The following is a 19,271-nucleotide window of genomic DNA, read 5'->3' as shown; positions in this document are numbered from 1 at the left end:
GTACAGAGCAGTATCGTGGCTGACTGCTCTTGCAATACTGTTCTTGACAAAGCACCGCAGAAAATACTTCAAATATTCCTTGAAATTACTGTAATGCTTTCACACATACTGGTTTACACGCTGCAAAGCAAACCAGCGGCCTTTAATGAGCTTGCACATGCAAGCAAGATGCCTTTTCGTGCTATTTTGAAGTGCTATTGCAAGAGACTATATTACAGTGTAGACCGCCCATAATGTAAGTCGCTGGAGTGGCGAATATTTGCACTATAATCAGTACCACACTATAACAAAAACAACAATTTTCTTCTTTCTGGGGTTTTACGTGCCAAAACCAGTTCTGATTATGAGGCACGCCGTAGTGGAGGGCTCCGGATTAATTTTGACCACCTGGGGTTCTTTAACGTGCACTACAACGCAAGCACACGGGCGTTTTTGCATTTCGCCTCCATCGAAATGCGGCCGCTGGGGCCGGGATTCGATCCCGCGATCTCGTGCTCAGCAGCGCAACGCCTTAGCTGACTAAGCCACCCCGGCGGGTGAAACAACAATTTTCAAGGCCTGCACATATGCAAAACATGTAAACCAAGCAGCCACGCATATTCGAGAATCAAAGCATGCAACCGCGAGTTTTACATCCGTTTAAATTTACGAACGTAGAAAAGTTAATGTCCAAGTACCCACGGTCTTCACATGAAGCAGACAAACTAATAATAAATACAAAAAAAAAAAAAAACGGCTACTGAAATTTCAGGCACAGTACAGTCCGATTTCCGATCTGATTTCTCAGACTAATCGGCGTACACATGGTGTCGAAAACATGGTCGCCATTCGAGTGTTGCCCAAGCCCTCACTTCCGTTATCAAGGTGGTTTCTCGTTTTCCATGTGCCGTACAGCCATTGCAAAGCATTTCGTCAACACGGCATGAAACCACAACTTTGGTCGCTGACGAGGCGCGCTGGTAAGGCCTATCCGGCGGGGCGGTTGGGTGGCATGTCATCGCGGGAAGCTCACCCTTGATATGTTCATACCTGAAGACGATTACGTAGAAACAATGCATGTAGAGACTATGCATGCAAACAGAGCACGGGCTGCACTGAAAGCAATGCATACGAAGCGGCGTCCTCAGGCGACCTGCCGAGGCAACTACTACGAATGCCTACCACGTTTGTACGTGCGCACACTGGTACGAACGGCGGAAACTCACAAGTGCACATAAAAGCCTAACAGCGCCAATCTAAATTTGCGGAACACTGCTACACTGACAGTGTCACACATGCGATATCTGCACTCCACGACACGCATCACGATGGGTGCACAGATACTGAAGCCGCATTAAATGCAAAGTGCACCACAGATAAGCAGCAGAGCAAAAGGCCTCTTCGTCACCTAGGCAACCATCATGCACTAGCATCGCACTGCCACCGCTTTTTTTTTTTTTCGTTTGTATGACTCCACGCCTCGTGCTCCTCCTCCACATCGGCCTCGTTGCTCTCCTCTCCCATCAGCGGGCACACCTCGTTGAGACGCATGCTCGCTACCACGTTTGTCCGCAGGATTTTCCTGCGGAAGCTGCATTAAAGCCGGTATTTCGTCTAGCGTGAATGCACTGTAAGCGGTGTGCATATACAAGTTCTATGTGAGGGTAAACAGAAGTCAGAAAAGTTCGCGTTGTAGCCAGTTCTGCATTATAAACAGTTACGTTATAAGTCGAGGACGGCAGAAAACCAGGTGGGATGATGAAGTTAGGAAATTGGACACCGCAAGTTGGACACCGCTAGCGCAAGACGGGGGTAATTGGAGATCGCAGGGAGAGGCCTTCGTCCTACAGTGGACATAAATATAGGCTGCTGCTGATGATGATGACGACGACGTTATAAGTGGTCTAAGCTGTATTGCCGATTTTTCTCAGCAAGAAGTGGTTTTACATCACCACTGCAATAACCTAACTGCAGTTGCAGACGGAAAAAAAATGTTTTTTTTTCTATCATTTACAATTTATGAAGACAGTGTGCCAATGATCGTTCATGATTTTTTCTTTTTTTTTCGTAGACCGGAGATGGTTGAGCACTTTGTCTGGAACGATTGGCCCAAAGGGGTCAAAATTCACAGTGTAGTAAATTCTTAAATTTTGCTGACACATTTAGCAAGCTGTATAAATTGCATAATCTTTTATTTTGTTTGGCGCTGAGAGCCACCGTGAGTGTGCACAGCCTCTCAACTTTTCACTCTATGCGCAGCAGCTTGTCGGTATGCTTCGAGTAATCCAGTTTAAAAAATATGCGTTTGGGGAGGGACTGGGAGAAATCTAAAAAAATAAAGCGTTAACCTGAGTAACGCAGCTTTGTTATAATGAGGGTTTACTGTATCTGCTTCCAACGAATGAAAAGTTGATAGGAAGCTTTTCATTAACAGTGCAATTTTCTGTCACAAAGTTTTTCTTCCCCTCCGAGAGCCAACACTAATAAATTTGGCAAACATGCGCAATGAGGTTTGCAAAGTTTCATGAAGTGCAGCAGACGTTGGCCGTGAAGCAGCTCTTACCGGAACCTCCAAGGGCGTGCTCGGTGACACTGAGACAGAGGGACTCCAGCCTGTTGTTGAGCTCCGGGTCGTTTGCCGATGTGTCAGCTTGCATACGCCCTGCACATGAGATTTCCTTTCTGTTTAATCTCTGTCATTAACTAATGCAACAAAACTTCACTTTAGCTAAATTGAATTTCTAAATTAGTAGATGCAATAGTCTGTTTTTCACTCCTGGTCAGACACCTTGGCAGACTTTGAAGTGCACTGATACAAGTCCAACTCTTCCGTGTTTCGCAGCGCAGTTGTTTTTGATCTGCAACACTTTCTATGGATTAACTACTTCATATATTGCAACTAAAGTCACTCGAGGTAAGGTCACATCGAATCTCGCATTATTTCTGCTGCAACACTTTCTATGGATTAACTACTTCATATATTGCAACTAAAGTCACTCGAGGTAAGGTCACATCGAATCTCGCATTATTTCTGCACCTTTGCAGTTTCATTACGCGACACGCGACCGTATTTATTCGAATCTAGGCCGATAGTTTTTTTCAAATAATCACATACGAAACTCTAGGGTCGGCTTAGATTCGAGGATTTTAAAAAACGCGCCAGTTTTTAACTGAAACTGATAAATATGGTGCATAGTTAGCGCCATCTAGAAAAGTCAGTATCGCAGCCGCTACTAGCCGCGCCAGTAGCCAACTGAAGTGCATGAACGACGTCGCCATTTTGACCTGCGTCGTATCGGTAGTATCGGTGTGGTGCAGCATCGGCGCGCGGTGTGGCGTTATCGTAATGGCACCAAATGGGCGATGCCACTATAGTGCCGCTTTCTAAATGAATACTGTATTTACTCGAATCTAACGCGCACTTTCAACACGACCCTAAATCTGCGTCGGCATTTCAGAATGGCCGCCTCACACGCGCGTCGAGCCTAGCTACCATAGCATGCGGAAGCTTCCTCCGTGTGCTGCAGTACACGTGCTTAGGCAATAGTCTACCGTCTGTCTTCACGTTCTCAGCGTCTGTTCTATCTATCAGCATGAAGTACCGAGTTCATCGTGATGCCGCATTTAAAAGGAAAGTGATCATCTGTGCGGAGACGGACGGAAATCGGGCCGCATCACGGGCGTTCGGAGAATCCGAAACTTGCGAGCGGGACTGGCGCAAACAGAAGGAGAGGATTTTCGCCAGCAAAGCAATGCGAAACGGTTTCAGTGGACCGAAGCAGGACGTAATCTGCGACGATCCACTCCGGCGATACGATCGCCTTGGCCCTATCTTGAAAGCAATCTGCGACGGGTAAAGTCCGCCGCACGCCGTGTTTTCGCCGCGTTGAAGCGAGAGGCATGCTAGCACGAAGGCGCGCTTCGTCTCCAGCGTTTTGACAGTTCGTTTCCACGGTCAACGAGCGAGATGTGTTCATGTTTGCTTGAGCGCACGTGACACCGTGCTTGTTAATAGCGGTCTACTAATTTGCTACCGCATTCGATGCATTGCCTTTCGGGCGAAACTGCGACTTTTTTTTTTAATTCATCGCAACATCTGTTCATCGGGAAGAAATTATTTTCCAATTTCAGTTTGAAAGCATGAGGTGCGCGGTACTGGTAAAGGACTTTTTCCTCACGGAAAACGGGTGCGCGTGAGAATCGAGTAAATACAGTAGTTGTGCTAGCCGTAGAGGCATCGTCAAATGTTCAAGCCGGGCGGAACTTCGGCATCGGTCTGTCGTTGGAGGGGGCCACGGGAGATGGTTCTTGCGTGCGCCGCAACGTGCGCTCCTTCCAAAAATGCAGCATCTCTAGTGCGCTGGATGGTACTGAATATAGCGCACTGTTTAAAGATGTCAGCAAGGAAGATAGCGACGAGGCTAGCAGCGATGGTGACATAGAATGAGCTCGGCATGTTCATATTTAATAAATGCTATTTCATTTTGCGAATGCTGTCCTCGCTTTATCGTTCAGCCTACATTCGAGGTAAGCTTTTTTTTTTCTGACTTCGAACTTTTGGGGGGTCGGCTTAGAATTGGAGTCGGCCTAGATTCGAGTAAATACGGTATGTTTCAGTCGCGAGCACAACGGGTGCGCCGAGGCCACTGGTCGCATAAACATGTCGCTCCTGGGTACCTGCTGGCTACCAAAACTGTAACTAGTTCGTAGACCAAATTGTAACAGTAAATTATTTAGGGCACCCTGATGCACGACAGTACTCTTTCTGGTTTAAAAAGCTTGGACCTTCATTTTAGCCCCCCAAAAAAAAGAAAACAAAAAGTTGACAACACCATGTCGGTACCCGGTGAGCAGGAAGTGGCGGTGCAAGCGAACCCGTACACAGTTAGGGGGACCACCGGGAAATGGTGCAAGTGTTGCAGGGGAGAACGGAGATGTGAAGTGTAGTTTCTGGACAGAGCACTAGGTGGCAGCACAATGAGTGGGGTTTGCATGGTGTGTTGTGCGTGGACTTGAGGGTGAGCGGTGGAACGGTGCGTAAACGTGGAGCTCGTGAATGAAGTGTGTACAGTCGTACCTCGATTTAACGAACCTCGGTTTAATGAAATTCGCAATGTAACGAACTATTTTTATTTTCCCATCTTAGTTCTATTAAATTAACAAAACCTCGATGTAACGAAATTCTCGATATAACAAAGTTTTTTCACTGCAAGTACAAGTTTGTTATATCGAGGTTTGGCTATAGTACTATAGAGAAATGTAGGCTCATTGTCAATCCTTACCCCTTTAAGGCACGCACTTCAGCAGTTTCAATAAGCCATGTGCTTACTCTCTGAAGATGCAACAGTGCAACGAAGATTAGATGATTCCAAAACTTGACTCGCAAACCACATTCACCGAAAAACACAAGTGCAGGAGTAGAGGCTCCTTACCATTGTTAGTTGCAGCCTGCTTGTACAGCGAAGCGACCACTGGATTTGGTCGCACGGGAGCAGAGTGAGTCCTCTGGATCTGCACGTGTGGCTTGTTCAGGTGCTGTAAATAAACGAGCGCAAGCAAAGGAGTTGCATATAAAAGTGCAGAGCACAGCTAGGCGCAGAGCATGTGACGCAACGAAAATGTTGAAAGCAATGGGAGCTACCATATTTATTCAAATATACTGTATTTACTATAATGAAACGCAAATGCAATCGTAACACGAGAGTCGCAGTCACGTGAAATAAAAAGAATTAAACTGCAAATGTAACATGAGAAGAACCGAAAAAAGGGTACCTTTATTCAAGAAATCGCAATTCAGAATACAGTTCTCTTTACTTATCGTCGTCGCCTGAGGTGGAGACAGCTTTCTCTGGGCTGTATTCTTGGGCTAACCCTTTCAGAGATAGTTTTCGGTCTCAGGAAATTTTGCATGACTCGGCACGGAAAGCGTCTCCAACAAGTGTGTCTGGCGCTGTGCCAAGCTTGTTGTCAGTGCCAGGAGCACTATCAGCCATATTCTTCAAGGGGTTTGGTGCCGGGACAAGCCGAGTCTCGCGACAGTGAAGCTGTCTCCGTAAGTAATCGCACGAGATCACCTCATCTTCGTGCTTGCTTAACATTAAGTACTTCTTAAAGGGCCAAACAACCATTTCATTTCTTAGATGGTACCAGGCCACTACGAGGTCCACAGAGCCCTTCCGACCAACGTCGCAATGTCCTGCCATCCACGAATTGTTGAACCGCCGAGCCACGACGGAGTTTCCCTCCTTCTCGCCCATCAAAATTGCTCGTCTCTCGAAGTGGGCATCATATCGAATGCGCTGCGTCGCCATAACATCACAAATAAGCGAAGTTCAAGCGCGAAGGACTACAGCAGGGGTTCTCAGGTACGTTCATCCCAGGGAACCCTGCTACGCTCCATAAAGTGCCAAGGAACCCCCCCCCCCCCCATTTTATCCGAATTATCGAGGGTATCGAGAAAACAAACAAATGCTGCACTACGTCAACACGCTTTTATTTACTCAATGAATCGTCAAATCTTGTTTCTATTTAGCACAAGACCAGTGCGGAAGCTGAAATTCTCTTCATTTCATGACTGATTAGCGCTAGCAGCAGCGAAGGCCTCGCGACATCCTTCGCGGCGCACGTTTTCATCTGAGACGCGCTTTGCACCAACGGGCGCACATCCCGATTATTTTTTCGCCACTCAGCTGCTCGCCAACAAATTGTCCGTCGATCGCGATGTAGCCGGTGCTTTTTATCTTCGACAGCTTTGCACTGAGTAAAAGCGAAACTACTGCTTGCCGCAACCGCTGTCGACGAAACCGCGGCCGCTATATATCGACACGATCATGGACGGCGACCTTGCGGTTCAGAAGGCAGGCGGCTGACGCACGCCCCAAGTCAAAACGAAACTACCGTTCGCTGCAAGAAGTGTGGACGAAACCGCGGCCACTATCGACGCGATCATGGACGGCCACTTTATGGTTCAGAAGGCAGGCGGCTGACAGACGCATTGAGTGAAAACGAAACTACCTTTCACTGCAAGAAGTGCGGACGAAACTGCGGTCGCTATCGACGCTGACATGGGAGGCGACTACGCAGTTGTGAAGGCACGCAGCCGACGCGCGCATTGAGTGAAAACGAAACTACTATTTGCCGCAAACCGCTGCGGACGAAACTGCGGTGGTTATCGACGCGATCAGAGATAGCGACTACGCACTTACGGAGGCACGCGGCTAGCCGCCAACGCGGTGTTACGTGCGGCGATAAACGCAAGAATAAAGGCTTTAAAGGCACAATTAGGCACTAAGTGCTTCGGCGTTGCTGTCAGTCACGTGCCGCGTACGATTGCCGCTGAGGACCATGGCGATGCGGACTGCGCCGCTTCGTTTCGGTTGGACGCTACGCCGTTCTTGCTCTTCTGCAGCGCGCATTTGCGGTGCTCCGCGTTTTTTTTTAAATTTTTCCTCCAACGTATAGGTCAGTGCGCACGCTATCGGCACCTACCCTATCTACAAATAGGAGAAAGGCGCATGGTGGTAAGTTACGGCCTCCGAGATTCAAGTGCGAAAGCTTAGGCGCGTTGCCCGTTCTCAGAGGTTGGGTGGCTACAAGCTGCTTGCGTATTTATTGTGCAGTTCGCGCGTTGCTGTTACGCACTGTGATGTGCTTTTTGACACTCGGGCATGGGTAATGGAGGTTCTTTGGATCAAGCGCACCTCGTGTTTGCCGTTTTAGACACTTGTCGAGAGCGGGACCAGGGAAAATTTATCAGTGGCTCGCGGAACCCCGAGCAGGGGCCTGCGGAACCCGTATGTTCCGCGGAACCCACTTTGAGAACCCATGGACTACAGGGTAACAGGGTGTCAACATAACCGTAACACCAGTCACAAGTACAGCAAAAATGGCATCAATTCCAGAAAAAAAAAACAAGTTTTGAGTTCGGTCGACTTGTCTATGGATTGGATAGAGATGTAAAGATATAGGTTGCAACGTAATGCTAAAAGTCGCGAAATTTAGCATATTTGCTTTAAAACTGCGAATTTTGCCGTTATTCGAGTCTAAAACTAGGATTGAGTTCAAGCATCGAAAATCACACCCAAAAAAAAAAAAAAAAAACTCTTGTTACAATCGAGCAAATGCAGTAGGTCGAACACGAATGTAGGTCGGCCCCTGCATATTAAAATAGCTAAGAAACTTATAAAGAATTATTTGAATATACAGTGTAGACCGCTGATAACGTAAGTCGCCGGAGTCGCGAATATCCGCACTATAAGCAGTACCGCACTATAACCAAAGCAACAATTTTCAAGGCCCGCACATATGCAAAACGTGCACCGAGCCGCCACGCGTATGCGACAGTCGAGGAATGCGGCTAGAATGTTTGCATTCAATTTACAGTCGAATCTCGTTAATTCGAACCAAATCACACGGCGGCACCTCCGACCAGCATTGCGCCGGCACCGACATAGAGTAAAAGCTTAGGAGAGACCCCTCAATGTCGCGCGCGAACAAAACAAAAAAAAGAAAGAAAAAAAAAATGGCGGCGAAAATTTCACCCTCTCTCAAATGGCAAGGTCGCTGATTCTGCGTTGCGCCAGAACGTGCGTATACATGCCAACGTCTCAGCCACGCTACCGTAGCCACGCGTAGAAAATGGCAGTGAACCCCCAGAACACCCATACAAACTTGTGAACCCTTCTTTCTCCTTTATGATTCCTCTATTTTCTAGTCACGTGTTGACCTTGCCACGGCCGGGCTCGACTGGCGCGCGCGCTCCGCCGTGACCTTGCACGCTGCGGCTACGGCGCAGAGGGAAGTAGCGGTGCTGTCCCAGGCCGGCCAACGCCCGCTTCCCGATAAAGGCAGAAAACGAAACTTCGGGGAGCTGGCGCCGGGCCGGCTGTAGCGGTGGCGCCTGCACAGTGGCAGGCGCGCATGGTGACAGTCGAAAATGAGGAAGCTACGAGGGAGGGCGAGGGGAGCCACCAAAACGGCGGAGTTGCGGAGGCGAAATCCGCTTCCCTGCCGCCCTCCTCCCTCACATTCCACGGTCTCTGCGTGCGCCCTTCCCCGTGCCGTGCCGGCGCCGGCTGCTCCCTGAAGTTTTGTTTACTGCCATTATCGTGAAACGAGCGTTGGCCGGCCTTGGCAGTTTCGTGGCCCTCGCTCGCTATGCGCGCCATGACATTTCACGACTCGCACAAGATTCTGGTTTCAGCCTCACTGGCTGTTCGTTCGCACCACGTGCCCTTCTGCTCCACTTCGTCTCTCTTCCTCGAGCACTCCTTGGGGCGCCCGTTTGAGGGGAGCGTTAGCCGTCTCGGCTGACTTCCGTACTCCCAGGCAGCCGCACTGTAACCGGTATTTCGTTTCCCGCAACTGCACTATAAGCGATACGTGTATACATAGAGTGCTATGGGAAAATTAACGGGAGTCTGAAAAGACCGCACTATATCCGGTCCTGCACAATAAGTGGTTTTGTTATAAGTGGTGTACACTGTACTTTTTATCGGCTTTATAAACTTATAAACATTCGCTTACTAACTAAATTAACAAGCAAACATGAACACATCTTGCACGATGACCGCAGAAACTCGCTGTCTAAACGCTGGAGTGACAGCACCAACGGCGAAAACACTGCGTGTGCGGACTCCCGTCGCAGATCGCTTTCAAGATAGGGCCGATGCGATCGTATCGCTGAAGTGGATCGTCGCAGAATATGTCCTGCTTCGGGCAACTGAAACCCTTCCGCGTAGCTTTGCTGGCGAAAATCCTCTCCTGTTTGCTCCAGTCCTGCATGCAGGTTTCGGATTCTCCGAATACCTGTGACGCGGCCCGATTTCTGTCCGTATCAGCACACATGATCACTTTCCTTTTAACGCGATAGTGTTAAGGGCCCCGTGTCGCAGAAAATCCGGCGTCCGTGTCGGCATGGGCACGGACTCGCCGGCATCGATGGCAGAAATAATTTTCCCGAACCACCCCGACCGTGCAGGCCTTCCGTGTGAATTGAATTGAATTTCTCAAAAGCGAAATCTGACTTAACCACGACCAATAAATGTAATAGCATCGGATTGTAATTTGAATATACGAGAACAAAGCCTGATAAGCAGCCAGGGTTCTTTGAATGTTATTGAGTTCCACTCTTAAAGGTGAAGCTTAAGCGTCCTTCAAACTTTTAAATGCGGCATCACGATGAACTCGGCACTTCATGCAGATATAGCAAATGCAGAAGACGGGAAGAGAGATGGTAGACTAATGCCTAAGCACACTTACTACAGCACATGGAGGAAGCTACGGCACCTAGGCTCGAAGCGCGTACAAGGCAGCCATTTTGAACTACCGATGGCGATATGGTAACGCAGATTTAGGGTCGTACTCGATTTTAACGCGCACGCGATTTTTGGACCCGTTTTACCGGAAAAAAAGTGCATGTTAGATTCGAGTAAATACGATATATTCAACATTAGAAGGAGCGTCACAGCTTTCAGGCACCTTCAAAAAATTTATTTTACCGACAACTATTTCAGACAAAGGGAAGTGAAGCGCCACCAAGCGTTCATAAAAATTGCAGCTTTTGTTAAAGCAATGCGCGAGGAAACACGGGTATTTTTTCACGTTCGTCCGAATTGTTTCCCGTTCATCCCAAGGGCAGCGACTCGGCAAACCAGAGCACTCACCTCCTGCAGGCTGGGCCTCTTGATGACCATAGCGAGGGGTCCCCCCAGGGGTCCACCGCCGTTGCTGCCACCGGGGCAGTCGACAGAGGCCCCGCCACCAAAAAACACAGCGGGAGGTCGCCCAAGCGGAGGGGCCACTGGGGGTCCACTGGGGCCGGCCAGCCGGCCAAAGTCTGAACCCCCCGCCAGGGGGGGAAGCACTGAGGAGCCCACAGCACACCAGCGACTGCGGCAAAAAAAAAAAGTCTAATTAGATTCTGGGGGATTTGCGTGATCATGAGGCATTCCATGGTGGGGATCGCTGCATTATCAAGATTCACGATCACCACGATCGAAGCAACTGTTATGGCACCAGCGCAAGTAAAAACAAAAAAAAAGAAAAAAAAAACAAAACAAAAGGGGCGACTGGCAGCGTGCGGCCGCTCGCACGTTTGTTTTCACGTAAACGGCAGCAGCAAAACCGCATGACTCTGCTCCACCAACAGGGACACACGGATAAGAACAGGACATCCTCGCCTGCTCTCACACGCCAGCTCAGAGGACAAGATAAAAGAATGTCGCTAACTTTACATTTATTCAGGGGGCCTAATAGGGCTGTTGGCACCCACTGGCAGTCAGAATACAAAAGCTACTTTTACACGACCGCTGAGACCAACCCCATAACGCCCTGCGCCTCACCAGCAATCTTCCGCTGAATCCCGACTGAGCCAAAGCTACCAAAGCTGTTCTGGCGCAACCATTTGCATGAGTAGCAAAATGGCGCAACTGGCACAGGATTCCCACCCCTGCATGTTGTTGTCATTGGTGCACATGCAGATGCTGCCAGACCAACTAGGTTTACTGGTAGCATCTCTCTCTCTCTCTCGTAACAATGGGCCGGTCCAGCCTTACATGCCTTTAGCAATGCGGGCTCGCCGGTCCACTTTAGAGCACGACAAGGTGGTGATGTCACCGGCGCACATTCCTTTCCGACTGGAAGAGAGTCGTTTGAGAGACATTACATAGACATTGGCACTGTGCGCTGGCTGGGCTGCCTCAACCCATTTTGTGTCGGTGAAAGGCATTTTTGCAGGCACCAATTAGCATCCCTGATGAATGCAGCGCTCGTCCCCGTGGTGTGACAACAGTACAACAACCATAAACAAAACTGAATATGTGGTACAGTAAAAGCCCGTTAATTCGAATTTCACGGGAGCGAAAAAAATGTCCGAATTAACCGAATGTCGAATTATCGAGGGTATCAAGAAAACAATAAACAAATGCTTACTGCGTCAACACGCTCTTATTTGCAGTATGAATCAGCAAATTCTGTTTCTATTTTGCATAAACGCAATGCGGAAACTGCAATTCTCGTCATCTCGTGACTGATTAGAGCTCGCAGCGGCAAAGGTCTCGCGACTTCCTTCACATCGCGGCCGCGGCGCGCGTCTTCATCTGAGACGCGCTTTTCACTAGCGCGCGCGCACATCCTGTTTATTTTTTCACCAATGTCGCTGGGTCGCCGCCCATAGCGATATAGACGGTGCGCCTCTTCCTCTTCCCAACCGCAATATCTCTCTCTCTCTCTTCATCCTCGACAGCTTTGCACGGAGTAAAAACGAAACTATTGCTTGCCGCGACCGCGGCCGCTGTTAACGCTATCATGCACGGCGACCTCGCGTTTCTGAAGGCGCGCGGCCGACGCACGCAGAGTCAAACCGAAATTACCGTTTGCTGCAACTGCGGACGAAACCGCTGTCGATATCGACGCGATCATGCATGGCGACTACCGAGTTATGAAGGCAGGCGGCCGACGTGCGTACCGAGTCAAAACGAAACTACTGTTTGCCGCAACCGCGGCGGACGGAATCGCGGCCGCTATCGAGACGATCATGGATGGTGACTACGCAGTCATGAAGGCGCGCGGCCAACGCGGTGCTATGTGCGGCGGTAAATGCAAGCTTTAAAGGCACAAATAGGCACGAAGCCTTCGGGCGTTGTTGTCATTCCAATACGATGTTTAGTGATGACTACAGCGATGCGAACTCCGTCGCTTCGTTTCGGTAGACGATAACGTTGTTTTGGCTCGGTCCATTCATGTTTCGGAGGGTGGTGTGGCTTACAGAGCTATGGGCGCGGACCATTCGTGTTCGGAGGGGCGGAAGGGCAACGGCGGGACAGAGGCATGCGAGGCTGGCGATGCGGAGAAGGATGGAAAACAACGCGCAGCGGCGTGGAATGGCTCCATATTTCTTTTCTTTCTTTTTTTTCTTTTCAAGGATTTCGTATTCCATTCCCTGTCGTCACGGACACTGAGTGAAAACGAAACTTTTTGCCGCAAGCGCTGTGGATGAAACCGCGGCTGCTATCAACGCGATCACAGATGGCAACTACGCAGTTTTGAAGGCACGCGGCTAACGTGGTGCTATGCGCGCCTGCAAACGCAAGAATAAAAGCTTTAAAGGCTCAAATAGACACGAAGTGTTCTGCGTTGCTGTCATTCCCGTATGATATCCACTGATGGATATGGCGATGCGAACTCCGTCACTTCGTTTCCGTGGACGCTAACGCCGTTATGGTAGAGTACACTCTAGTTATGGCTCGTTTGCGTCGCACATTTGTGGCGCTCCGCGCTCGCCAAGCCCCGAGAGTTGTCCGAATTAACCGATGTGCGACCAAATACGTCCGAATTAACGAGAGTTTCATTGCATTAAATAATGCAAACGCCTGCCGGGACCAAAGGACGTGTCCGAATTAACCGATCTTCCGAATTAACGAGGGTCGAATTAACGAGCTTTTACTGTATTTCACAGTAAAAGCAGAAAAGTTGGCAGGTATGTGTTTGGCACTGCTTAGTACTCGCAGAAACAAGCTGGCACACTCACCCAGCCGGGGGCAACCGAGGACCCTGGGTGGCGGCCGTCGCCGTGGAGACATGGTGGTGGCGGGTGTCGATCGACCGCCGAGGTGGCACGGGGTGCCAGGCCTTGTGCACCTGCTGCCGCCAGGAGAAGAGGCGCCGCTTTTGGGCGGGGCTGAACGCCTCGTGCGCCAGGCACTTGTCCACCAGGGTCACAAACTGACTGACACTCTGGTCCTCTGCGCGCACGCTCACCAGCAGACTGCTGCACACTGCACACGTGCCACCCAGAGAAAAGTCCGTTTCAACCGCAGCAAAGCAATGCGATAACAAGCGCAGGCTTAAAAGGGCCATGATAAAATTTCAAGCTTCTGCCCATTCATCCCTCAGATAGTAAAGATTGAAACATTTGACTGCCTCCAAAGCATCAGTAAACTTACTTGATGTATCTAGAGTTACACATTAATATGTGTTGTACTGTTTTTATTCATGCATTCCTGCCATACCTCTGGATACCTGATTTCTTACATGTTTGCCCTACTCCCTTCTGTAACATCTATGGGCTTTGACAGTTATTTAAATATGTAAATAAATTAATTACATCTGTTTAATGTCAAGGTTTCAAGGTATTCAAATTCGATCAGAAAATTTTGTCATTCCAACACCTTTACTGATTACCCACCTTTTCCTACCACCCTAGTGAAAAGACCCGGCAAGTCTTCATCCTCCTCTCCGGAAATGTCTGTCGCCATAGCAGCAGCGCCGCCTTTGTTAGGACTGTGCGCTGGACTCGGCCCACCGCAGGCCGAGTCCAGCGAAGATGGAGGGCTGTCTTCTTCCTTCGACCTCGTTCCTTCTTCCTCCGCCGCAGAGGACAGGGACACAGCACCTCCACCACCAATGTCGTCGCTGTTGCCAGAAAGACGCGTCACGGTGGAAGTTGATGAGCCGGGCGAGGCCGCCCGGTGGAGTGGCCCGCCACCATCTTGACCGTCCTCCGCGCGACTCGAGGCCTTCATGGGGGTCTGGAGCATGGCACGGAGCTCGGCCAGGGCTGTGCGGATGTCGCCTTCTTCTTGGAGGCTCTGTTGATGAAAGGATGAGAAACATGGTTATAAAATATAACTTCTGCAAAAACACCACAACCTTCATGTGATCACCAATGTTCCTTACAGGGACACTAAAGAGAAAAATAATTCGAGCTGTAGTTGTAAGCTGTTGATTTACAATACCAAAAAAGCCACTCTTAATGCAAGAGCAACGTTGACAAGCAAAGAAAGACGTCATACTGAAAGATGGGTGGCAATGCCACCTTGAAGTTTGCGCACCCACTCGCTATGAACTCATGGAGTTTGACGTCATCTACTTGAGCCTGATTTATTTTAATGACAAAGACAGACTACACTGTATTGTAAAAAAGCCATAGGATGAGCTCAGAAAGCTTCAAGAACCTTTGCTGAGCTGTAAAGACCCGAATGTAGGAAGATACTTCGAAAACAGTGACGTCACAGTGACATGTGGCACTGCAGTTCTGGTGTAAAATTAAAGAAGTAGAACTTCTGCCTTTATTTTCTCTTCTAATAATCAACCTATCATCGCAAAATTACTGAGAATAGAGTTTTGAAGGAGTACTTAATCGATCTAAACTGATTTAGTGCTCCTCTTTAGTGTTCCTTTAAAGGGCTTACAGCAAAAAAGCTCTTGAAGGACAACTGCAACCGAATTTTTAACAGCACAAAAAGCCTAGTTTCGTAGTGTGCATACCGGGTGGTCAAAACTAAGCTTGACGGAATTTTCATCGCCTGTAGCAGTAGCCTAATTCGTATTGTTGAGCTGGGTTATTCGAAGAGGCGGACATTAGTAGAACAAGAAATCAAAATACATATTCAACTAATCAACAAAAAGTGACTAATGAACTTCTTAGTTAATTACGACACATATTGCAATTTACAAAATGTAGCCGGTGAGTGTGCAAGATGCATCAACTTGAAATGAATTTCCAGGATGACACGAGTTTCAAGATATTATTTCCCAAAGAGTGGCACGAAATATATGGGCATTCCAGTTACTTTTGTTCTTCAATGTGCAAAACAGCATTTGGTGAAACAGTTTTTGGAGCAACAATGCATTTTTACACCAAGTTTGATGGCACGTATCTCCAAACTGGTGTCATTCTGGAAATTCATTCCAAGTGGATACGCCTGACAAGCTCACCTGCTACAATGCGTAAATTGCAATATGTGTCGTAAAGTAATTAACTAAGAAGTTCATTAGTTAATTTTTGTTAATTAGTTGAATATGTGTTTCAATTTCTCGTGCTACTAATGTCCACCTCTTTGAATAACCCAGCTCAACGATAAGAATTACGCTACCTGCCACAGGCGATTTTTAAGAATTCCGTAAAGCTTAATTTTTAACACCCGGTATAGACCTGATATAAGAGCGATCTCCACTGAAAAATCTTAAGTTTTAGATAAAAGTGGACGTGTCACAGAAAGCCCCCCAAATTTTTTTTAATAATTTTTTTTTTGTAATGAGACTGCAAGAAATGCAGCCATAAGCGCTAGCAGGAAATTATACAGAACCTGGCACATTGTGCAAGGTAAAGAAACCAGGGGCGGTATTCTGTAAGAGTCTACTTAGTGGACTGTCCACTTCGGCTGTCGCCATTGGGTGCTGCTTCACGTGCGCGAGGGTGCCAGCCAGTCTCCTTCCTGCTCGTGAAGCAGCAGCCAATCAGAAACAGCTGAAATGAACAGTCCACTAAGTAGACTCTTACAGAATACCGCCCCTGGTATGGTTTCCTTGCGTCACTTTTGAGATTAGGCAGCGCCCACGGCACGCTGATAATAGGCGCTGAAAAACTTGGGAAGCGAAATGCTAGGATCTGTATCACATCTGCTAGCCACTAGTGTACGCGTCGGCTTAGGTGCTGTCAAGGGCTCAACGAAGTGCACACAATTTCTTTAGTGACAGCGACAAGCGACAGAGCTGAGCGAGAGGTACTGCCATCTCGGAGGGCAATCTGTACCCGACACTTCTGCTTTTTAACCAGCCAAAAAATGTCGCGTATCGCCAGGAAGTACATGCCGCGACTTTCTTTAGTTACAGCGGTTACCACTTGATTGCGTAACAATATTGTAGCGACCAGTGCAGTAGCTTCAATCTGAATTTGCTCTTGCTACTTGCTCTCCGCTGTGATAGCAAGAAAAAAAATGTTAAAGATCAGCCTTCGCTTCACCTCATCTCACACTGAGGCTCAAGTATTGACAACGCTTTGTCATTGCAGTCACACCTCGATATAACAAAATTGTACTTGCAGCGAAAAACTTCGTTACATCGCGAATTTCGTTAAATCGAAGTTCGTTCTATCAAGGTTTGACTGTATTACTGAAATCAGCTGTTTGTTTTCATGCTGTTAGGTCTGAGAGGCCTCCAAGAGCTGCTGAAGAGTACTGATTTCCACCTACCGGATAGCTCCACAGCATAGAATGCTGCCGACATGGAACACATTTTTACTGGCAATGACGTCATGTCAAGACTAGGTCTAGAACATCTGGCTGCAATGTTGGCCTCGGGAGATGGGCAATTTTTGGGGAGGGCGTATCCTCCTATCTGGTGGGCAACAATGACAATTTGCCACTAATTTTATAGTCGCAAATTTCCGAATGATTTGACAACGGTCCGCCTGTCGCACCGCTTGTCGCTGTTGCTTCAATACTGCGTGCATATGGTTGCCGTTTTAAATGAAATTAGACAATTGTCAAATTTTCATATTAACTATTAAATTCTATGCAACAAATGAAAAAGCAAATTAGGTATTCAGGACCGAAAGGCAAATCAACGGCAGTTAACGTCGAAGAAGGACAAGGTCTTCTTGGGTGCATTAGTGTGCCATGTGGTTTGTTGTTTAGACTGCACTACCTTTAGGATCGGCCCACATTTATAGACGGCATTCTCTCGAGCAGCCGCTCATCTTTTGCTCAATGAAGTCACGTTATGGTTATGGCTTTAGGTGTACGCAGCTTGAACGAGCACACCTCGTTCGGCCTTCTTGCACCAATTTCACCCTTTTAAATGCTCCATACATAGCGCTACGCTAACTTGGTGCGTCTTTTTCGTTCGAGCTTTATTTCAACGCTTTTTTCATTGTTCTAAGTGCACTATGCCCTAGAAGGCCTTGAATCGCCTCATTTTGACAAAAGTGGTCAGAAAGTGGCAGCCAAACACCCACATCCCACCACGAATCCCGAATCGATCTGTAAGGCTCCAAAAAAGACCTTGTCTTCAACAACAACCAAAGAAAAAGAAACAGACACAAGACTGCCCGCTTCACTTCAATTTCCTCAACAACATGACTTGTACGGATTGCTGGGACAAGCCGCATCCCAACACTACTTCACAAGGTCCTCGCAAAGCTCTGGATCAAGACCTCACCTTCTCCAGCTGACGCAACGTGGCCGGGCGCTCTTTCAGCTTCCGAATGCTAAGCACAATCTTGTGACGTGCTCCTTTAGTCACACTCTTCGAAAGAAAACAGCATCCGGAATGCATGAAACAGAGGAAATGTGTGATGAGCTCAAGAGAAACAGGCAAACACCACTACCAACAAAAAGAAAAAAAAAAGTAAAAAGAAAGAAAATACAAAACAAACCCATGTCCTGTTACCTTCCAAATGAGCACTGAGCTTGTGAACACACAAAGTCATACGCACTCCCACTAAATCTCTACAATTTTAACAGAACACTTTCTGCTCCTCGCTCCACTTGTGCGTGCTCACTCTGCCCGAGCAGATGAGTGGAGGAAGAACTGATTTTAGCTGAGCATGCGGCGGACATGCAGGCATTTAGTGCATCGCCTGGTGGCAGATGATGAGACTACAGCAAAATCTGCCCATTACTTTGTCATATTGAAATTTCGTTATATTGAAATTGGACCTCTTAAGCAAATAAGTACAGTCCCTGACGGCATTTTCCTGCCCACAGAAAGAGCTGTAAAATTTTCCGAATTATCGAGAAATCTGAAAACATGAATTTGAGTGAGAAAAAGAAAATCTTTATGCTGAATTTTGGAGTCAGCAACCAAAGATACGATTTCATGCCATGTCAACGATATTGTTACATCAGCAGTACGAAGTGATGCTTGTGAAGCTTTTGTATCCACTCCGCCGTCGCGGCTGATAGCGTCCCCCGCTGTGAGAGGACACTATGAGCCACCTTGGCTCGCGCCAGCGTTGCACCCGCCGCAAATTACCTCTAAGATAAAGGTGCGAGCTGCATTTGCACGACTTTAGTATGCTCTCAGCTGCCGCTTCGTGGTGGCAGAGAAATTTCGTGATATTGAAATCACATATAAACACACTTTGTTATAATGAGGTTAAGAAATACATGTTCTAGGGACAGAAGCGTTATACCAAGATTTCATTATACTGAAGTTCATTAAATCAAGATTTACCTGCCATATAGCATACTGATCATTTATCAGCCCCAAGCAGTGTTTATTTTTGGTGTCGCAGCTTTGTAACGACTGACATCAAAGATGGCGTTTTATTTGTTCTCAAGAAAATGCCGCCATTCACTGAGTTTCCTCTTCTGGTACCTGTAAATCTCCTCGCGAGTCATTGCACATTGCATTCACAGGCATCGCAGCCAACCTCATAGCAAAAAAGCATCTTCATTTATCTTGACAGCGTGTGTGGCGACGTGGTGCCCCCGCCGACTGAAGCATACGGCATTATCTTAACCCTTTCAGACGCCACTTTATCCGGCTGATTGAAAACTTACTTTCAC

The 19,271-nt window shown here is 47.9% G+C and overlaps 1 protein-coding gene across 4 annotated transcripts in view; it reads right to left on the bottom strand.

Annotated features, from left to right (window-relative positions):
* LOC119457877 (protein Smaug homolog 2) overlaps nt 1-19,271 on the bottom strand; it is a 135,004-nt gene that overhangs the window by 6,452 nt on the left and 109,281 nt on the right. For all 4 annotated transcript variants that reach the window (XM_037719638.2, XM_049670504.1, XM_037719637.2 and 1 more), the window contains 6 exons: nt 17,920-18,006; nt 14,165-14,567; nt 13,508-13,754; nt 10,644-10,869; nt 5,412-5,514; nt 2,543-2,641 (listed from right to left, as the gene is read on the bottom strand). In XM_037719638.2, the coding sequence (XP_037575566.1) occupies nt 2,543-2,641; nt 5,412-5,514; nt 10,644-10,869; nt 13,508-13,754; nt 14,165-14,567; nt 17,920-18,006 (1,165 nt within the window). The remainder of the gene's footprint in view (nt 1-2,542; nt 2,642-5,411; nt 5,515-10,643; nt 10,870-13,507; nt 13,755-14,164; nt 14,568-17,919; nt 18,007-19,271) is intronic.

This window comes from Dermacentor silvarum, chromosome 7 (assembly GCF_013339745.2).
Source record: "Dermacentor silvarum isolate Dsil-2018 chromosome 7, BIME_Dsil_1.4, whole genome shotgun sequence".
Taxonomy (NCBI): Eukaryota; Metazoa; Arthropoda; class Arachnida; order Ixodida; family Ixodidae; genus Dermacentor; species Dermacentor silvarum.
Note: the sequence above shows the minus strand (reverse complement) of the source record. Positions and strands in the feature narration are given on the sequence as shown.